The sequence below is a fragment of the Marmota marmota genome, unplaced genomic scaffold (assembly GCF_001458135.2).
Source record: "Marmota marmota marmota unplaced genomic scaffold, marMar, whole genome shotgun sequence".
Classification (NCBI taxonomy): Eukaryota; Metazoa; Chordata; class Mammalia; order Rodentia; family Sciuridae; genus Marmota; species Marmota marmota.
Window position 1 is genome coordinate 16600440 of NW_026000222.1, and position 17533 is coordinate 16617972.

Genomic DNA, 17533 nt, shown 5'->3' on the forward strand with positions numbered 1-17533 from the left:
AAAAAAAAAAAAAAAAAAAAAAAAAAAAAAAAAAAAAATTTAAATTCAATTAATTAAAATTACTATAAAGGAAAACGAAAGCATAGAGTGATGAGGAGTACTACATTATACAAAAAAGTCACAGAAGGACCCTTCAAAGTGAGGGCATTTCATCAAGGAAGGAAGCAAGAGACTGATATGAGGACTGAAGAGAGAGCATTCCTAGACCAAAGAGCACAGGAAAAGACCCTGAGGTAGAAATGAGACTGAGCTACCTAAGAAGCAGGAGAAAGGCTAATGTGACCAGGAAGGAAAATATAGTTGGAGAAGTACGTGAGAGTGAGACCCCAGGGGGCCACATCAGCAATACTGAGGAGTATGGATCTTGTTTTAGATGTCAAGGGGGAAGGGGGAAGTTATAGGATACATTAGAACAGGGTAGTGAAGAAATTTGATGAAGATGCCAAAAAGATCACTGTGTGAGCCTTGGCAGTAAAGCGCTGTGTGAGCCTTGGCAGTAAAGCGCTGGCTGTTACCAGTGGAATGTCTATCTCAGCAGTTAAGGGGACAGTTGGTGCTGGGAATGGGGGTTGGGGGCAGTCAACAGAGAAGGAACAGTATAAGGTTTGGCCAGTGTCATATCAGCGGCCCATAATTCACAGGGTGGCCTGAGCAACAAAGCAAGACTGTCTCCAAACAAATTAATAAAATTTCTAACAAATACTAGTTCATATGAAAAACAAGGAGTAGAGGAACATGTTCAATGACACTGTGGGATGCAATCAGCAAACTCAAAAACAGAAAAAGCCCTAAGGACAAGAACATGAGGTTTTTTCAACAAATAAATTGCAAGGAAGATAAAAGAAGGAAGAGAAACCTAGAGATTGAGCCATAACATACATGTAAAATAGTTATTATGATTCAAATACAATTTTTTATTTAAAAATTGGACAAGCAAGGAAATTTCAACATGATAATTTATGATAACAGAAGTATTATTAACATTTTTAGAGTCATAATGGTATGGCAGTGGGGGATTTTTGTTGTTGTTGTTGCTAATATTTTGTTGTTCCTTTGTTCTGGTACTGGGCATAGAACGCAGGAGCTTGTGCATGCTAGAGACGCACTCTACCACTTCTACTACTGAGCTACACTCCAAGCCCTTCTCTCTTTTTCTTTTTTTTTTTTTTAATATATGTTTGACTTTTTCTCTTAAAAAAAACAAAAGATAGTTTCTCAAGTACAGTTTAATGTTCAGTCAGACTTGCAATCAGTGAGAGCTCAGATGGTGGCTTTGCAGTATCAGCCAGCTGGTGGCAGCCATGGATGGGAAGGAGGGGTGCAGTGTGCCAGCGAACAAAGTGTTCTTACAGAAGTAGCTGACAACCTCACACATGAGCTGACCACACTGAACAAAGACATGTAACGTCTGAACTTGGAGGCTAAATGTCAAATCGTACGTGCTGTGTAGATATTTCTTTGGTCAGAACTGGCTCCCACAATTGGTGCCCCTGCAAGCCACCTTTCTGCTTGCTTATGCGAGCACATGTGATGACTGGAGACTTGTCCAGCCACCTCCCTGAATGCCCCAGCAAACGGCCAGCACCAGTGGCCGAGCAGCAGAGGATGTCTGAAAAAACAGATGGATGTACAGAAACAGAGGCCTTTCCTGGTGAAAGGAGCAGAAGTGGAGGGATTCAAGGAAACCCATCTGTCCTGGCCATGAGGGACCACTTGTTCCTCTGCCTGCCCAGCAGCTCACTTTTCCCACCAACATAATGATGCTGGTAAAACTCTACCTCACTGATTGTACTGGAACATGCCAGTAGTTCCAGCCATCTGGGAGGCTGAGGCCAATGAATTGCCCTCAACAACTTAGCAAGACCCTGTCTTGAAATAAAAAATAAAAAAGGAGGTTGGGGATGCGGCTCACAGGTAAAGCATCCCTGGGTACAACTGCCTGTACAAAAAAACAAGAAGGAAAGAAAAAAATTAAACTCCTCTGTAGGCTATTGTGAGGGTCACATGAGCTAAAACATCAAACAGGTAACACAGCTATGAACACACAGTCACATAAGCTGCTCTCATCATCACCATTATCATGTGTCCTTGTTCCATAAAGTAAGGGGAGATAGCAGTCTCCTAAGTGCCAAGTGNGGAACACACACTGCCTGCTGAAGGTGAAAGCTCAAGGACTCAGGACAGCATATAGACCAATCTTAGGACACAGGCTCCAAGTCTGTGTGCTACACTCATCTGGTCTCCAGAAGCAGCCCAGTCAGACTTCAGGCCTCTCAGGCACAACATGTGACCTTGGCTTGGAGACCTTGTAATGCACATACATCCTCAATATGATCTGAAACCAGGCAGAGCCCATCTGTAATGGGATTCAGTGATAAAGTGGGGACCTGAATCAATCGTTATCTCCCTTAAAAAACAGCCTAGGAATGTTGGACAGAGAGGCTGGTAAGAGTACAGGATAGAAAGATGGAGGTTGAAAAGAAGAAGGTTGAGGAAAAGGTTGGGTGGGAGCAGAAAATGAAGATGTGTCGGAAACGGCCAAGCTATCTTCTGGTTCAGAAAACTGTTGTTTCTTAGGAATTTCACTATCAGTAATTATGGGAACAGATAAGAAGAATACCAAAAAAGAGGCAGAGGCAGTGTGAGACTCCAGGACTAGGATATGGGGGTCCTCGGATATAGATTACCATCAACTGGGCAACAGTAAATATCAAGTAAGCCCCCATTTCCACCCATCCCTGCAGCTGAGCACCTGAGCACATAAAGTGGTACCTATAACTCAGCCTGATGCTGACTTCCTTTGAATATTCTTCTCTCTCTCTCTCTCTCTCTCTCTGTCACCTGGAACTGAACACAGGGGCATTCAAATATGAAGTTACACCAAAAACCTTTTATTTTTATTTATTTGTTTGTTTATTTATTTGTACCAGGGATTTAACCCATGGGCAATTTACCACTGATCCACATCCCAAGCCCTTTTTATTTGTTATTATTTTTTTAATTTTTTAATATTTATTTTTTAGTTTTCGGCAGACACAACATCTTTGTATGTGGTGCTGAGGATCGAACCCGGGCCGCACGCATGCCTGGCGAGCGCGCTACCGCTTGAGCCACATCCCCAGCCCCTTATTTGTTATTTTTGAGACTCAGAATCACTAAATTACAAAGGGCCTTGCTCATTTGTTGAGGTTGGCCTAGAACCTGCAATCCTCCTATATATGCCCCCGTCTCCACCCCTACTCAGTGGGATTAAGAGGGTGCTGCCACCACACCTGGCCTTCACAGCATGTTCTTGCAATATACTGGAAATCAGCAGGGGTGGTTAGCTCTGAATGAATTTGAAGAGGAAAACTGTTTCTACCACTGTCTTGTCCGCAGCATAGGGGACCAATTAGAGGTAGAACCTGCATACTTATCACTTCCTAGTGACAAAATTTCCTATCCTGGGCCTGCCTCAATAGCCCCAGCAGTTGGCAACAGGCTGACAGTATGGCACGTGTCAAGGCCCTGTGGTGGGAAGCTGTATGACTGACACAGCCACAGTTTAAAGCAAAGGGTTTGCTGACTTTGGAAGGGTTGGTGGCAGCTAACTCCCCAGAACTTGAAAGCAAAACAAAAAATTTGGGATATTCTAAGAGCAATAGGAACTGCAAAAGAATTTTAGGCAGGAGGATGACCCTTTTTTGTCTGATTGCTTGTTTGTTGGTTATTGAGGCTGGGGATGAAAACCAGGGCTAAGTAGATGCCCTACTACTGAGCTATACTCCCATGGCTTAAATTAGATTTTAAAAAACAGGGATAGGTAGTGAATAAAGTAGCCCATTACTGTAATACAGCAGCTTGGGAGGTTGAAGCAGGAGGATCACAAGTTCAAGGCCAGCCTCACCTACTTACCCAGCCCCTGAGAAACTTCATGAGACCGTGTCTCAAAATAAAAAATAAAATAAAAAGGATGTTGTTTGATGTTTAAGCACCCCTCAGTTCAATCCTTGGTACCAAAAAAAAAAAAAAAATTATTTTTCAGACCTTCCCACTCCCTACTCAGGTCTCAGTGTCATAAGAAACTAAACACCACTATCTTCCACCCCTTTAAAAACAATGGATCCTCCCTAAATGATGAGATTAAATACTCCCATCAGCAAAGACACTCAGGGACACAAACCTTGTCCAGGAGATTCTCCTCTGCCACCAGCAATGTCCCAGTCTTGAGGATCCAGATACATGCCAAGCTTGAACGAAACACCAGCAAACAGAAACCACCAACTCAGAGCCACTCAGAACTCAATGCTAACAATACTGGTTGTCTCATGACAATTAGATTATTACCAACAATTCCCCTGCCCTTTTCTTTTTTCCCTCTGCAGTACTGAGAATTGAATCCAGGGTTGCCCTACCATTGAGCTCAGCCTCCTGAGGATCTGTGATTATGGGCCCATGCCATCATACTTAGCTTTTTACAGTTTCTATATATCCCATGTACTAGACAATGCAATGAATTACTTTAATAATCAGTGTCTCGAGGAGAGTAGTAGAGAAGGGAATCTTCAAAAATCTGAATGAAGTGGAGAAAAACAAATCCAATAAATACAGTATACACACTGCATACTAATGAATGCTCACAGGATGTGCTCAGAAGGTTCAAGTTCAGTTGTTAGTTTATTTTCATGTTTAAGGATGACAGATTCAATCAGAACATTAAATCACCACAGACTGCCAGGTGCATGCCTATACTACCATTAGGTCAGGACAGTGAGCCAGTTCAAAGCCAGCCTCAGCAACTTGGTGAGACTCTGTCTCAAAACAAAAAATAAAAAGGACTGGGATTGTGGCTCAGTGGTTAAATGACCCTGAACTAAATCCCTGTTACCAAGCAAACAAACAAACAAACACCAGAGACTTGGCCAGGCTTGCATTTTGAGAATTGGTAGGGTGAAGGAGCTACCAGCTCTGCATTTGTGATACAAACTTTAGAGAACTCAGCTTACAAACCTTAGAGGCCTCAAGGAAGCCTGGGCATTTACCCAGCTCCATCCGTCCTTACACACACAATCCAGCCCTTCCTTATGGAATCGCAGATCTAAAATTCAAGCTCACTGCCCCTTCCACAGCAATTTAACACAATAGAATTTCCTTCCTTCCTTTCTTTCTAACTTTTTCTGTTTTGGACTAGATAATACATTCAAAATGTAAGAGGTTCAAAACATAAAAGAGTAAAGATTGGGGCTGGGGATATGCCTCAGTGGTAGAGCGCTAGTCTAGCATGTGTGAGGCACTGATCAATTCTCAACACCACATTAAAAATAAATAAATAAAATAAAGATATTGTGTCTATCTACAACTAAAAACTTAAAGAAAAAGTCACAAATAACACTATTTAAAAAAAAAAAAAAGAATAGGGGCTGGAATTTTGGCTCAGCAGTAGAGCGCTTGCCTAGCACATGGGAGGCCCTGGGTTTGATCTTCATAACACATAAAAATAAATAAACAAAATAAAGATATTGTGTCCAACTACAACTAGAAAATAAATATATTTTAAAAATAAATAAATAAAGGTATTGTGCTCAACTACAACTAAAAAATAAATAATAAAAAAAAGTAGGGCTGGGATTGTGGCTCAGTGGTAGAGCACTTGCCTAGCATGGGAGGGACCCGGGTTCGATTCTCAGCACCACATAAAAATAAAGGCATTGTGTTGTGTTCATCTACACCTAAAAAATAAATAAAGAATCTCTCCTTAAAAAAAAAAAAAAAAAGTAAAGATTGCCTCTGCTTAAAAGTTGGGAGACTTTTAATTAAATATATACTTTTATTTTTGTATTGGGGGATCCTTTACCAAATCTCCCACCTTTTTTAATATAATTTTTTTAGTTGTAGAATTTATTTTTATCTGGTACTAAGGATCAAATCCAATAACACACATATACTAGGCACTTGCTGTACCACTGAGCAATAACCCCAGACCTCCCCCATCCTTTTTGAGACAGGATCTCCCTAAGCTGCTAAGGTTGGACCCAAATTTAAGATCTTGAAGGTGTGGGCCAGTCACTAAGTTAAGGTGGGATGCCAGACTCTCTCACCACCATCACCAGTTCTAAGCTCCACTGCATCATTGCCTCATGGCAGTTAAACAGTTATGAGACTGAAGAGAACAGACAAGGTGACAGAGTTGGTACAGATCCTCAAGCAGCATGACAAAGCAGATAAGACTGGATCCTCAGGAACTGCCCTGGTTTTCTGTAACAGTTCCAGCACTCTGAACTAGCTGGGATAATATTTTGATATAAGAAGGCTGATTCATAGTGGGATAGGGAGAGGGAACATGGGAGGAATAGACGAATTCTAGATAGGGCAGAGGGGTGGGAGGGGAAGGGAGGGGGCATGGGGTAATTAATGATGGTTGAATATGATGATCATTATTATCCAAAGTATATGTATGAAGACACTAGTTGATGTTAATATACTATGTATACAACCAGAGATATGAAAAGTAGTGCTTTATTTATGTAATAAGAATTGTAATGTATTCCGCTGTTATACATAAATAAAAAAAATATTCTGCATGACCACAAGATCAAACACCTAAAGCTTCAGGGGCAAATGCCAGCCTCAACGAGGGCAGGTATCTTCTAGTGCTTCCAAGACATACTACTCTGTACTGACATAGCTTCTTGCGGCCTAGACAGCACACATGTGAACCTGGTTGTCAATTATGATTTTCCCCTCACCCTGCAAGATTACATCCACAGAGCAGGGAGAGTGGGCCATGTTGGGAGTGAGATGCCAGGCTCAGTCATCAGCTTTGTGACCCATCTGTGGGATGTGAGCCTGGTTCAGAAAACTGAACTAGCAGCTGGACAAAGAGGCATCCTCAGTGAGAGAGCACTGGCCTCTGCAAGCCTGATTTTGGCTAACTAACGGGATTCTGGATTAGGGATCTTTCCTGGTGTCCTGGATAGATAAAAACACTTGTCAGCCAGGCTGCCCTTAATGACTCTCAGGGCCTTGGGGCTGCTTATTGCTTTGCAAAATGAGCTACTGGCCAGCATCGGAGAAATGGAGCATTGGACCATAGTAGCATAGTCTTTCACATAAAATGTGAATAATAAAATGCATTTTGATTTTCTGTCATGATTTCTAGCAATAAATGATATTTTATGGGCTGGTTTAACTATAACTATAATTGGGACAAATTTCATTGTATTTGATGATTCACAGTCCAAAGTGCCACATGTAGGACAAAAAATCAGTTGAGTTTCTTTCTTTGCAGTGCTATGGATGGCAAGCTCTCTACCCCTAAGCTACATCCTCGCAGCCCTATTGTTTGCTTTTTTCTTTTTTTTTGCAGTACCAAGGTGTGAACTCAGGGGAACTCTACCTCTGAGGTACATCCCAGCCTTCTTCCCTTTTTTCTTACTTATTTGTGGTAATAGAGATTGAACCCAGGGGTGCTATACCACTGGGCTACCCAGGAAACAAGTCTCACTGAATTGCTGAGATTGGCCTCAAACTTCTATTCCTCTTGCCTAAGCCTCCAGAATTGCTGGGATTATAGGCTTGCATGACCACACATGGTTTGTTGGCCTTTTTTGAAGGGGACTAAAATGATAATGTGGTAATTTTGTAATGTCATTTTGTCATGAACATGTTTCAAATTTGATGTTAAAATGGGCCTGTCATCCCTACTTTATAAAGTTATTAGAGATGCTCATTTTGCCTTGGAGCACATTTAACAGCCTTTCCATTGTCCACCACCTTGAAATGTGCCACGATCGGCCTCTCAGCTATAATTCTGGAGTGGCAACATAAATAACCTGAAACCCTCTTATTGAGAACAACACCTCTACACTACCTATGGGGCCTTTGGTAGGCTCCTTCACATCTGTTTGAGACCTCCCTTATAAAACGTAAAGGTGCAAAGAATTTTATTTTTCATTTTGTTTCTGGTGCCCAGATCAAACCCAAGGCCTCAAACATGCTAGGCAAACACTCTACCAAGAAAGACTCTACCATTGAGTACACACCCCCAACCTCTTAAAACATTAATCTTTGGAGCATAATGAGGTGAAATGGAACCTGCCTTTGCTTTTTTCCCAATTGAAATGTTTTTCCACATGTGCATATTTGGGGGGGGGGGTACTGGACTTTGAACTCAGGGGCAATCCACTACTTATCAACATCCAAAGTTCTTTTTTTCTTTTTATTTAGTGGCAGGGTCTCATTGAGTTCTTCGGGCCTCACTAAGTTACTGAAGATGGCTTTGACCTCGAAAATGTACTTAGACTCACAAGCCACTGGAATTACAGACATGGAACACCACACACACAGCCCAAATTTTAAATTTACCTTCAGGCCCACTTCCAAGAATCACTCCTTAACCTCCTAATACACTCAAATCTCTGCCTCTCCAATAGATAAATGCATTAGGGCCATGAAACCTAGCTGTCATTATGTTTAACAGTGACTGTCAGGCCAGTTTCAGAATTTGGTTTTCTCTTGCCCTGCTGTGGTTATAGGCTATACCTAACCCCCAGCTGTGCTACACAGAAGAGTGGCTATTCCACTAGGATATGGGTAGACAGGCAAAAGGGAGGTTAGAGTTCTCTCCTTTTACCATGCTTTCCATAAAATACCAAGGATCTGAAGCCTACCCCTCAGGTTAAACATGACTTCACTGAGTAATGATGACATCACAAGCCTCAGTTTCCATGGCAGGTTAACGCTAGGAATCTTCTCTACCAGTTCCCTACAAGACACCAGAGTGTCTGGTTGCTTCAGAGAATATGTCTGACCGGATATTCTATATTCAGTCTAACTTTTCCTCCTGGGAGAGCAGTGCAGCAGGTAGGCCTAGGCCAGGCATCTGTAATGGAGCCCTTAGTAAACACACAATCTCACTGGACTGCCACACATTACTTTTGGGTTTCCCCATCACACCTCAGAACTTCCCTAGCTATGAGTAAGACCAAAGGTCTGGTTCTCCTACAAGGACCCACAGTGTTTCTGTTCAATGCTGAGGGCAAGTGTTCAGAAAGGTGCTAATCTTTTTCAATCTAGCCTTCCCCTTTAGCTTCCCCCAATGCTTCCTTCAGAGCACAGCACACTGGTACACACCTATAGTCCCAGCTGCTTAGGTGGCTGAGTGGAAAGATCACCTGAGCCCAGGAATTGGGCTCAAGCATCTGGGCGGGAAACAATGAAACCTGGGCAACAGGGTGAGAGCACTTATCACCAAAACAGAAAGGAGACTTCATTCTCAGATCCTTAATAAGAGTCTTACAGAAGCCCAGTGTGCTTTTGTTATCCAGGGAAAATTGGAGCACAGACCCGGCACCTTTACCATACTGTCATGGATACACTCACATGGATCCCCTCACACACATCCCAGTCTGAAATGCTGAGAAAAAGGGTGTTCTCACGCAGTTGGGAAGAACAGAGGGCCAGGGGGAGAGGTGAAGTGTTACAGAGACTGGAGTTCTGAGGAAATAATGTCTCAGGAAGTGGATGTGAGAAGGCTATTGAACCTAAGTTTGGTACCCAGAATTTGCATCTCAATCTCTTAATCCCTCTTCCCTAGTATATGGCCTTGAGAAAGTGGTGGAGTGGTGCCCAACTATTGTTTCAGCTACTCAGGAGGCTGAAGCAGGAGGATCACATTAGCTCAAGAGTTCAGGGCCAGTCTGGGGAAACACCATCTCAAAATACCATGTCAAAAAAAGAAAAAGAAAAAAAGGCATCATAAAAATCTATAAAAACTAGCCTAGAATTCAGTGTGTCGAAACAGACTGTAACAATGTGTCCAGGAGGAGCTGCCAAGTAGGAAGAGTTCTAAACAAATTTATATTATAATATTTTTTAAACCTTGAAAATTATTTCTATTAAAGCCTCAGAAAAGACAGATGTTAAGAAATTTCTCTCAGTTGTAGAAGGGAGAGACTGAGGGAGGGCTGTTTGAGATAATTTTGAGGTTTGACTGTTCTGTTGCTTCCACTGGCTCCACAGAACTCAAGTACTTTGACAGGCACAGCATCCATAGAGGTCACAGGCAAAGGCTGTGTTTGGGATGCCAAGCAGAGAAGAGGGCTTCAGTCAGAAACAGGAAGCAACAGGAGAGCGAGGTCCTGGGGCAGAGTGTATAAAGCAGAAGCAATTAATCAGTTCTGTTTTTCTTTCCATGCCTCCCATGTCTCCTTCTATACCTGCATACTACCATGTCCTCTACCAAGGATGTGGAGAAAAGCAGGTGGGCTGGCATGGGTGGCTACCTGCCCTATGGAGATGCTGCCTTGGCTACTCCACCAAAGGCCAAAGAAGAGAAGCCATCAGAGAAGCCAGCCCAGAAACCAAACAAGAGAGGCAGAGGGGCTCCCAAGAAACGATGAGCTCCAGCAGAAGCAGAAAAGACCCTGGGTTGCCCTAGGCCCAAATTTCGTGCCAAGAAACCACTGTCACAGAAGCTGGCTGGCTGAGCTGCTCAGTAGAGAGGACGTTTATTTACCTAGGACATCTAAGGAATCATCTTTGTTTTTAATTCTAATTCCTGTATTTTTTTAAAGAAATAAAAAATTTGGGACTGAAGTTGTGGCTCAGTAGTAGAGCACTCGCCTAGCATGCACAAGGCACTGGGTTCGATTCTCAGCATCACATAAATGTAAAATAAGATATTGTGTCTACCGAAAATTTAAGAATAAATATTTTTAAAAAATTTTACTGTTGCTGTTGTGTTAATCATAAAGTTATTCAAATAATCAAAAATTTGAGAGAGAAGCTCTGCAGATGGTTGCAAATGATTTACAATGTTGTCACAGAGAGGGCCTCGGTCTAACTTGCCATGAGGAACTACTGCAGCTTATGCTGGTATCTTCAGAGTTTGGCAGAGATTGCAACTGTATTTAAAAGCCATCCTTGGGCTGGGGCTGTAGCTCAGTGGTAGAGCACTTGACTAGCAGGGATGAGGCATTGCATTTGATCCTCAGCACCATATAAAAAAGAAAAGTTATAAAAAATGTATATAAAAAAAGCCATCTTTATACTCCTTCTCACTGGCTATCACTCTTCTTTGTAAACATACTCTTCCCAAGACATTTCTAAGGACATTATCAAAACCATTTTCCTTCCCTTTTCTTTTGTCCATCTGCAGTATACTGGAAATTAATAACAGGTTGCTCTACCTTTGACCAAGATACCCAGTACTTTCTATTTTTTATTTGGAGACAGGGTCTCAGAAATTGCTCAGGCTGGCCTCAAACTTCCAAGTGGAAGGCCTCAGCCTTCCATGGAGCTGGAATTATTGGCATGTGCCATCATACCTCACTCTCTTTACAATTTTCTTATTATTCAATTTCTTTAGTTGTCAATGGATCTTTATTTCACTTGTTTTTATGCAGTGCTGAGAATCGAACCCAGTGCCCCACACATGTAAGCACTCCAACACTGAGCCACAACCCAGCTCACTCTTTACAATTTTCTACATTTCCTGTCATCTAGATAATGCAAAGAATTACTTTAATAATCACTGTGTTGGGATAGAGTAGTAAAGAAGAGAATCTTTAAAAATCTGAAGGAGAAAAACAAATCCAATAAATATATTATACACAACACATACTAACGAGTGCTCACAGGATGTGCTCAGAAGGTTTCAGTTGTTACACTTTAATTTCATATGTAAAGGCGACAGATTCAATCGGAGAGAACATTAACTCACCACAGATTGCCAGGCACAGTGGTGCATACCTATACTCCAGTAGCTCAGGAGGGAAAGCCAGGAGGAACACATGTTCAAAGATGGCCTCAGCGACTTGGTGAGATTCTGTCTCAAAATAAAAAATAGAAAGGTCTGAGGTAGATCTCATGGTTAAATGTCCCTTAGTTTCAGTCCCTGGTACTAGGGAAAAAAACACTATTTTTGAGAATTGGGAGAGTGGAGGAGCCACTACCTCTCTGCATTTGAGATACAAACGTTAGAGCGCTCAGGATACAAACTTTAGAGGCCTCAAGGAAGCCTGGGCACTCACCAAGCTCTATTTGTCCTTCACTTCACTCACAATCCAGCCCTTCCTTATGGGATCACAGGGTCAAAAATTCAAGCTCACTCCCCTGCCACAGCAATTTTCCACAATGGAATTTCCTTCTTTTCTTTCTTTTTCCTTTTTTTAATAGATAATACATTCAAAATAAAAGAGGTTCAAAAGATATTTTTTAAAAATTTTACTGTTTTTTCCAATTAGAGAAGAGACTTTTTTTTAATATTTATTTTTTAGTTGTAGTTGGGCACAATATCTTTATTTTTATTTATTTATTTTTATGTGGTACTGAGGATCGAACCCAGGGCTTCACACATGCTAGGTGATTGCTCTACCTCTGAGCCACCAGCCCGAGACTTTCAATCTCCACTTTTTCATTTTTTTTTTTTTTTTTTTAGTACTGGGGTCCTTTATTATACCCTTAGTTCTTTTGCAGACAGGATCTACCCAAGTTGCTGAGGTGGGCCTCAAACTTGAGATCCTCCTGCTATAGCTTCTGGAGTCACTGGAATTATAGGTGTATACCACTAGGTCCACCTAAATCTATACTTTTTTAAAATATTTTTTTAGTTGTAGTTGGACACATTACCTTTATTTATTTATTTATTTATTTAAATGTTTATTTTTTAGATGTAGTTTGACACAATACCTTTATTTTATTTATTTATTTTTAATTTTTTTATATTTATTTTTTAGTTGTAGTTGGACACAACACCTTTATTTCACTTGTTTATTTTTTCATGTGGTGCTGAGGATCGAACTCAGGGTCTTGCACGTCCTGTAAGGCCGAGGCTAGCATTCTACCACTGAGCCACAACCCCAGCCCCTATTTTATTTATTTTTATGTGGTGCTAAGGATCGAACTAGGGCCTTGCCTGTGTTAGGCAAACGCTCTACCACTGAGCCACAACCCCAGCCCCTATTTATTTTATGTAGTGCTAAGGATTGAAACCAGAGCCTCACACATGCTAGGCGAGCACTCTACCACTGACCAAAACCCCAGCCCTAAATTTATACTTTTTATGCCGCTTCCTTTTTGAACCACAAGAAAAAAGCAGATAGTTAGCCAGCATGTGCCACTACAGCATACTACTTGGTATCTGTTCTGACTGGCTAGTACCAGTTACTAATTATTTTAAGTAGCACCTCTGGAGTGTAAATTTACTACCCGCATAAGATGAAATAAAACTCAACTTTCCTTCCCCAGAGGAAGCCAATGTCCTTATATTCTTCTTTGACTTTCCAAATATACTGTGTAAGTAGGGCCCTCTGGTTTTTTCAAGCAGGCAGGCAGACATTCTGAAGCCTCCTTACCTAAAGCATTGGTGTCAGGATAGGTGACTCCTCAGAGCACAGTAGCTGACTTTGGACAGTGGGCCAGGAGGACATCTACTAAGTCTACACTGTCGACCTTCTGCTCACCCTACAACAAGGTTCCCAGTGACATCACCACAGGAGTCCCTCTGATGCCTTACACTCAGCAACCTCAACCTGCTTTTATTATCTGCTCCAAATCTGTCCTTTCTTCAGCTCCTGATCACAGATAAAGAACAAGAATCCCAGGGGGCTGGGGTTGTGGCTCAGCAGTAGAGCACTGGCCTCGCATGTGCGAGACCCTGGGTTCGATCCTCAGCACCACATAAAAATAAATAAGTGAAATAAAGGTATTATGTGCAATTACAACTAAAAATAAATATTAAAAAAAAAAAAACAAGAATCCTGTTTCCTGGCTGCCAGTCTACCCTCCCTAAACCCCAACCACTTATCCCACTATCCCACAACCAACAATTTGCTAGCCAAGTCCAAGTAACCGGACCTCTAGTCTTTTGCCATTCTAATCCTCCAGATACATGGCTTCCCTATTAAAAAAAAAAAAAAAAAAAGGCCAAAGATACCCGAAGTCCAAGTCCAGCTGATCTGATCCCAATTAAAGTTTGCGATCCTATGCTCTTTTGCTTCCTCTTCATTTCACATTCCCCAGTCCTCTGATGAAAATGAGCCATTCACAGTTCTTTCTGTCTTCACTACCTAGGGGCCTCCATGTTCCTGCACATGGAAATCTTCTCATGCTGTTCTGTATCTCTTCCTCAAGGACCACATTTCCTCATCAGAAACAAGTTTAAGGGCACCCTTCCACTCTGTTCTCAGGTTTACCATAGCCTTCTGATCTGATCTCTTGTATAAATGTCATGTCTGTCTCAGTATTATTCATGACAAGACAAAGCCCTGTTCATATTATTTTTTTCTTTGCTTTTTTTTTTTCCTTAAACAGTACCTGAGGTTGACCCTGGGGCCTTGTACATGCTAGGCAAATACTTTACCACTGAGCTGCATCCCCAGTTCTTTTATTGTTTTATTTTGAGACAGGGTCCTCCTAAGTTGCCTGGGATGGCTTCATATTTGCAATCCTCCTGCCTCAGCCTCCAAATAACTGGTATTACAGGCATGGACCACCATGCCTGGCCCTGATCCAGTTTTGCCCATTAATCCACTGACAGACTTTCAAGCATTTTCCCCATCCAGTTCAGGATCTAGTCCAGAACTGGGTACTGTACTGTACATGTAGCCATCATGTCTTGTTAGCTTCCTTTAATCTCCATAGGATACTTCTGAGAAATATAAAGAAATCAATTTACCTTGGTAGAATATTCTTTTGGACAGCCCACATTGATGTCAATACCACCTACATTATTTTATCTGGAAAAACATGAAAAGAAAAAAGGCAATGATCATTTAAACTGAAAGAAGATGGTAGACTCAAAAGCATGCATGGGTCAGTGCTCATGAACCTCTCACTGTGTCTCTGAGTCCATAAAACACACCACCCTCAATGACAGACCTCATCTGAACAGAGTTCCAGAGGAAAGACAAAATGTCTACACACTTTGTAAAAAAGCACCACGATCTCTTTAAAAAAAAAAAAAGCACTCAAGATTTCTAAAAAAGCACCTAGAAATGTCCAGAACAAGAGAAAAGAGTGATAGAGTCCTTAAAACTCTAACATAAAGTTTAACTACCTGGGTGCAGTGGTGTACACCTGTAATAACCCCAGGGGCTCAGGAGGCTGAGAAAGAAAGATCACAACCTTGAAGCCAGCCTCAGCAACTTAGCGAAGCTCAAAGAAACTTAGTTTTTTTTTTTTTTTTTTTTTGAGACCCTGTCTCAAAATACAAAATAAAAAGGGCTGGGGATGTGCCTCAGGGATTGAGTACACTTGAGTTCAATCCCTGCTACCAAAAAGCAAACACAAAAACAAATAAAAAATTAAGTAGTTTAACTACTATTAAGGAATCTAATTCCTTTGATAGGAATTAAATATAGTCTACACAAAAGCAAACACTATAACATGAATAATCAGTGCTATGAATGAAAAAAACAAATATAGAAGTCATGCCAAACAAAAAATCCCTTTAATTAAGTAAATTAAATCTGAGACTGGAGACATGTAACAGACTGTGACAGCTTGATTTCCATATCTGTCTCCAATACTGTAAGCACTCAGGAATGACCCTTTGAAAAATGGTCAAGTCTTCAGGAAGTCCCTGCTGTGCAAAGTAGCTCAGGCACTCAATAGTGACCAGCACAAGACCCAAGTAATGAAATCCAGGAGACAGGAAGACTTAGGAGGACCCTTGACATTAGGGTCTCCTATCATCTGGAAGACCACCCTGTTCTGTTCTCTTTCATAGGTGCAGAAGATGACTTGGTCATCAGGGGCCACAAAATCCACTGTTCTGAGCACCTCTGCAAGAAAACACAAACACATGGAATGCAAGTTCAGACTTGCCTAAGCCCTGGCAGTGAACACAGTCAAGTATAATCTTGAGATAAAAAGGAATCATAGATGTTTCCTACAAAATAATTATGCACTGAGAGGCATCTAAGGTGCTGATGATGGTCCATCTCACGACCCAGGTAATGGATGATTCACTATATAATTATTTGTTAAACTGCATGTTTGGGTTTTATGCACTTTTTCTGCGTGATTACTAGTACTTTATGATTTTTTTAAATACTGGAAAAAAGTACATACATTGAACTTTGTGTTTCAATATTGGTCCAAACTGTACCAAAAGATGGCCCTTTGAGGTACATATAGCGAGTGATCATTTCATTTTAAAAGAAATTTTTAATTTGTTCTAATTAGTTACACATGACATGCAAGTAATAATTTCTTAATTACTTAGAGTGTGTCAGTAAACTGGAGTGGAGGAATACCCTGTTTCAGTCAATCTTCACTATTATCTGAAGTTGCACATTTTTAAACGCATCTATTCAGTAAAATTGATTTATAACCCTAAATCAATACATGTGTTTTCAGTCACTCAGAGATCTATGCTAAATAACAACAAATTTGAGTCATCTGACATACACATCTCTTGTTGAGGTCAAAAAAGGTGCCACCCATCCCCTTGTTTGAGCTCTTATTACTGTAAAATCATGTCCTTTTTATGGCATATTTAGTCCTTCTTTTTTTGTATTTTTGTGCTTTCTGTTAGAGATCTCACTGTTTAAAATGGCTCTGCTTAGGGCTGGGGATGTGGCTCAAGCGGTAGCGCGCTCGCCTGGCATGCGTGTGGCCCGGGTTCGTTCGACCCTCAGCACCACATATAAACAGAGATGTTGTGTCCGCCGAGAACTAAAAATAAATAAATAAATATTTAAAAAAAAAAAAAAATGGCTCTGCTTGGAGCCATAGTACTGAAGTTCTATCTAGTGCTCTTAAGCACAAGAAGGGTGTGATGAACCTAAAGGACAAAACATTTTTGTTCGATAAACATTGGGTAGGCATGACAATATAGTGTCACTGGCTCTTGAGTTCAAATTAACGAATTAATGGTATATTTGCTAGAGCTGCCAGTATAGCGACACAGTCAATCTCATGCTTAGTATACACAAGGCACTGGGTTTGATCCCTAGTGCCTAAATAAATAAATAACATGTCTTTGAACAGAAACACACGTAAAATAAGTTTAGGTGCTGATCAGATAATGAAAATATGACAACAGGCTAGCAAAATCCTAATCCTGTATTTCCCCTAGGGTCATTTGGTTCAGTAGTCATGAACTGATTTTAGTGTTTTCAGCAACTTAATAGAATATTAACAACTTAATAGAACATAACTTGCCTGTCATGTCATTACTTTCCTTCTTAATGAAGCTACTACCATGATTAACTTTTGAAGATGACTACTCTAATAAAAAGATAATACATGGGGCTGGGGATGTGGCTCAAGCGGTATAGCACACTCGCCTGGCATGTATGCGGCCCAGGTTCGATCCTCAGCACAACATCAAAGATGTTGTGTCCACCGGTCTCAACACTGGCAGGAAGAAGTGTAAGAGAACCACAAAAACTTGGATGTGCTTAAAATGACATTTATCGATAACAGAAAAAATACTGAAACCCCAATAAAGGCGCTAGAGAAAGCAATTCTAATGTATGCAATAGGCAAAACTGTCCAAATAGAAAAGTAAGTGGCAAAGCAGTATGTGTGACAGGATCCCATGGAA

General features: G+C 41.0%; 1 protein-coding gene across 5 annotated transcripts in view; it reads right to left on the reverse strand.

Moving 5' to 3' along the window:
• Dus2 (dihydrouridine synthase 2) overlaps window positions 1-17533 on the reverse strand; it is a 106232-nt gene that overhangs the window by 74686 nt on the left and 14013 nt on the right. For 2 of the 5 annotated variants that reach the window (XM_048792444.1, XM_048792443.1), the window contains exon 3: window positions 11702-11806. In XM_048792444.1, the coding sequence (XP_048648401.1) occupies window positions 11702-11806 (105 nt within the window). Of the gene's footprint in view, window positions 1-2772; window positions 2967-11701; window positions 11807-14656; window positions 14718-17533 lie in introns of those variants that run through there. The other 3 variants (XM_048792441.1, XM_048792440.1, XM_048792445.1) reach the window with 2 other exon arrangements.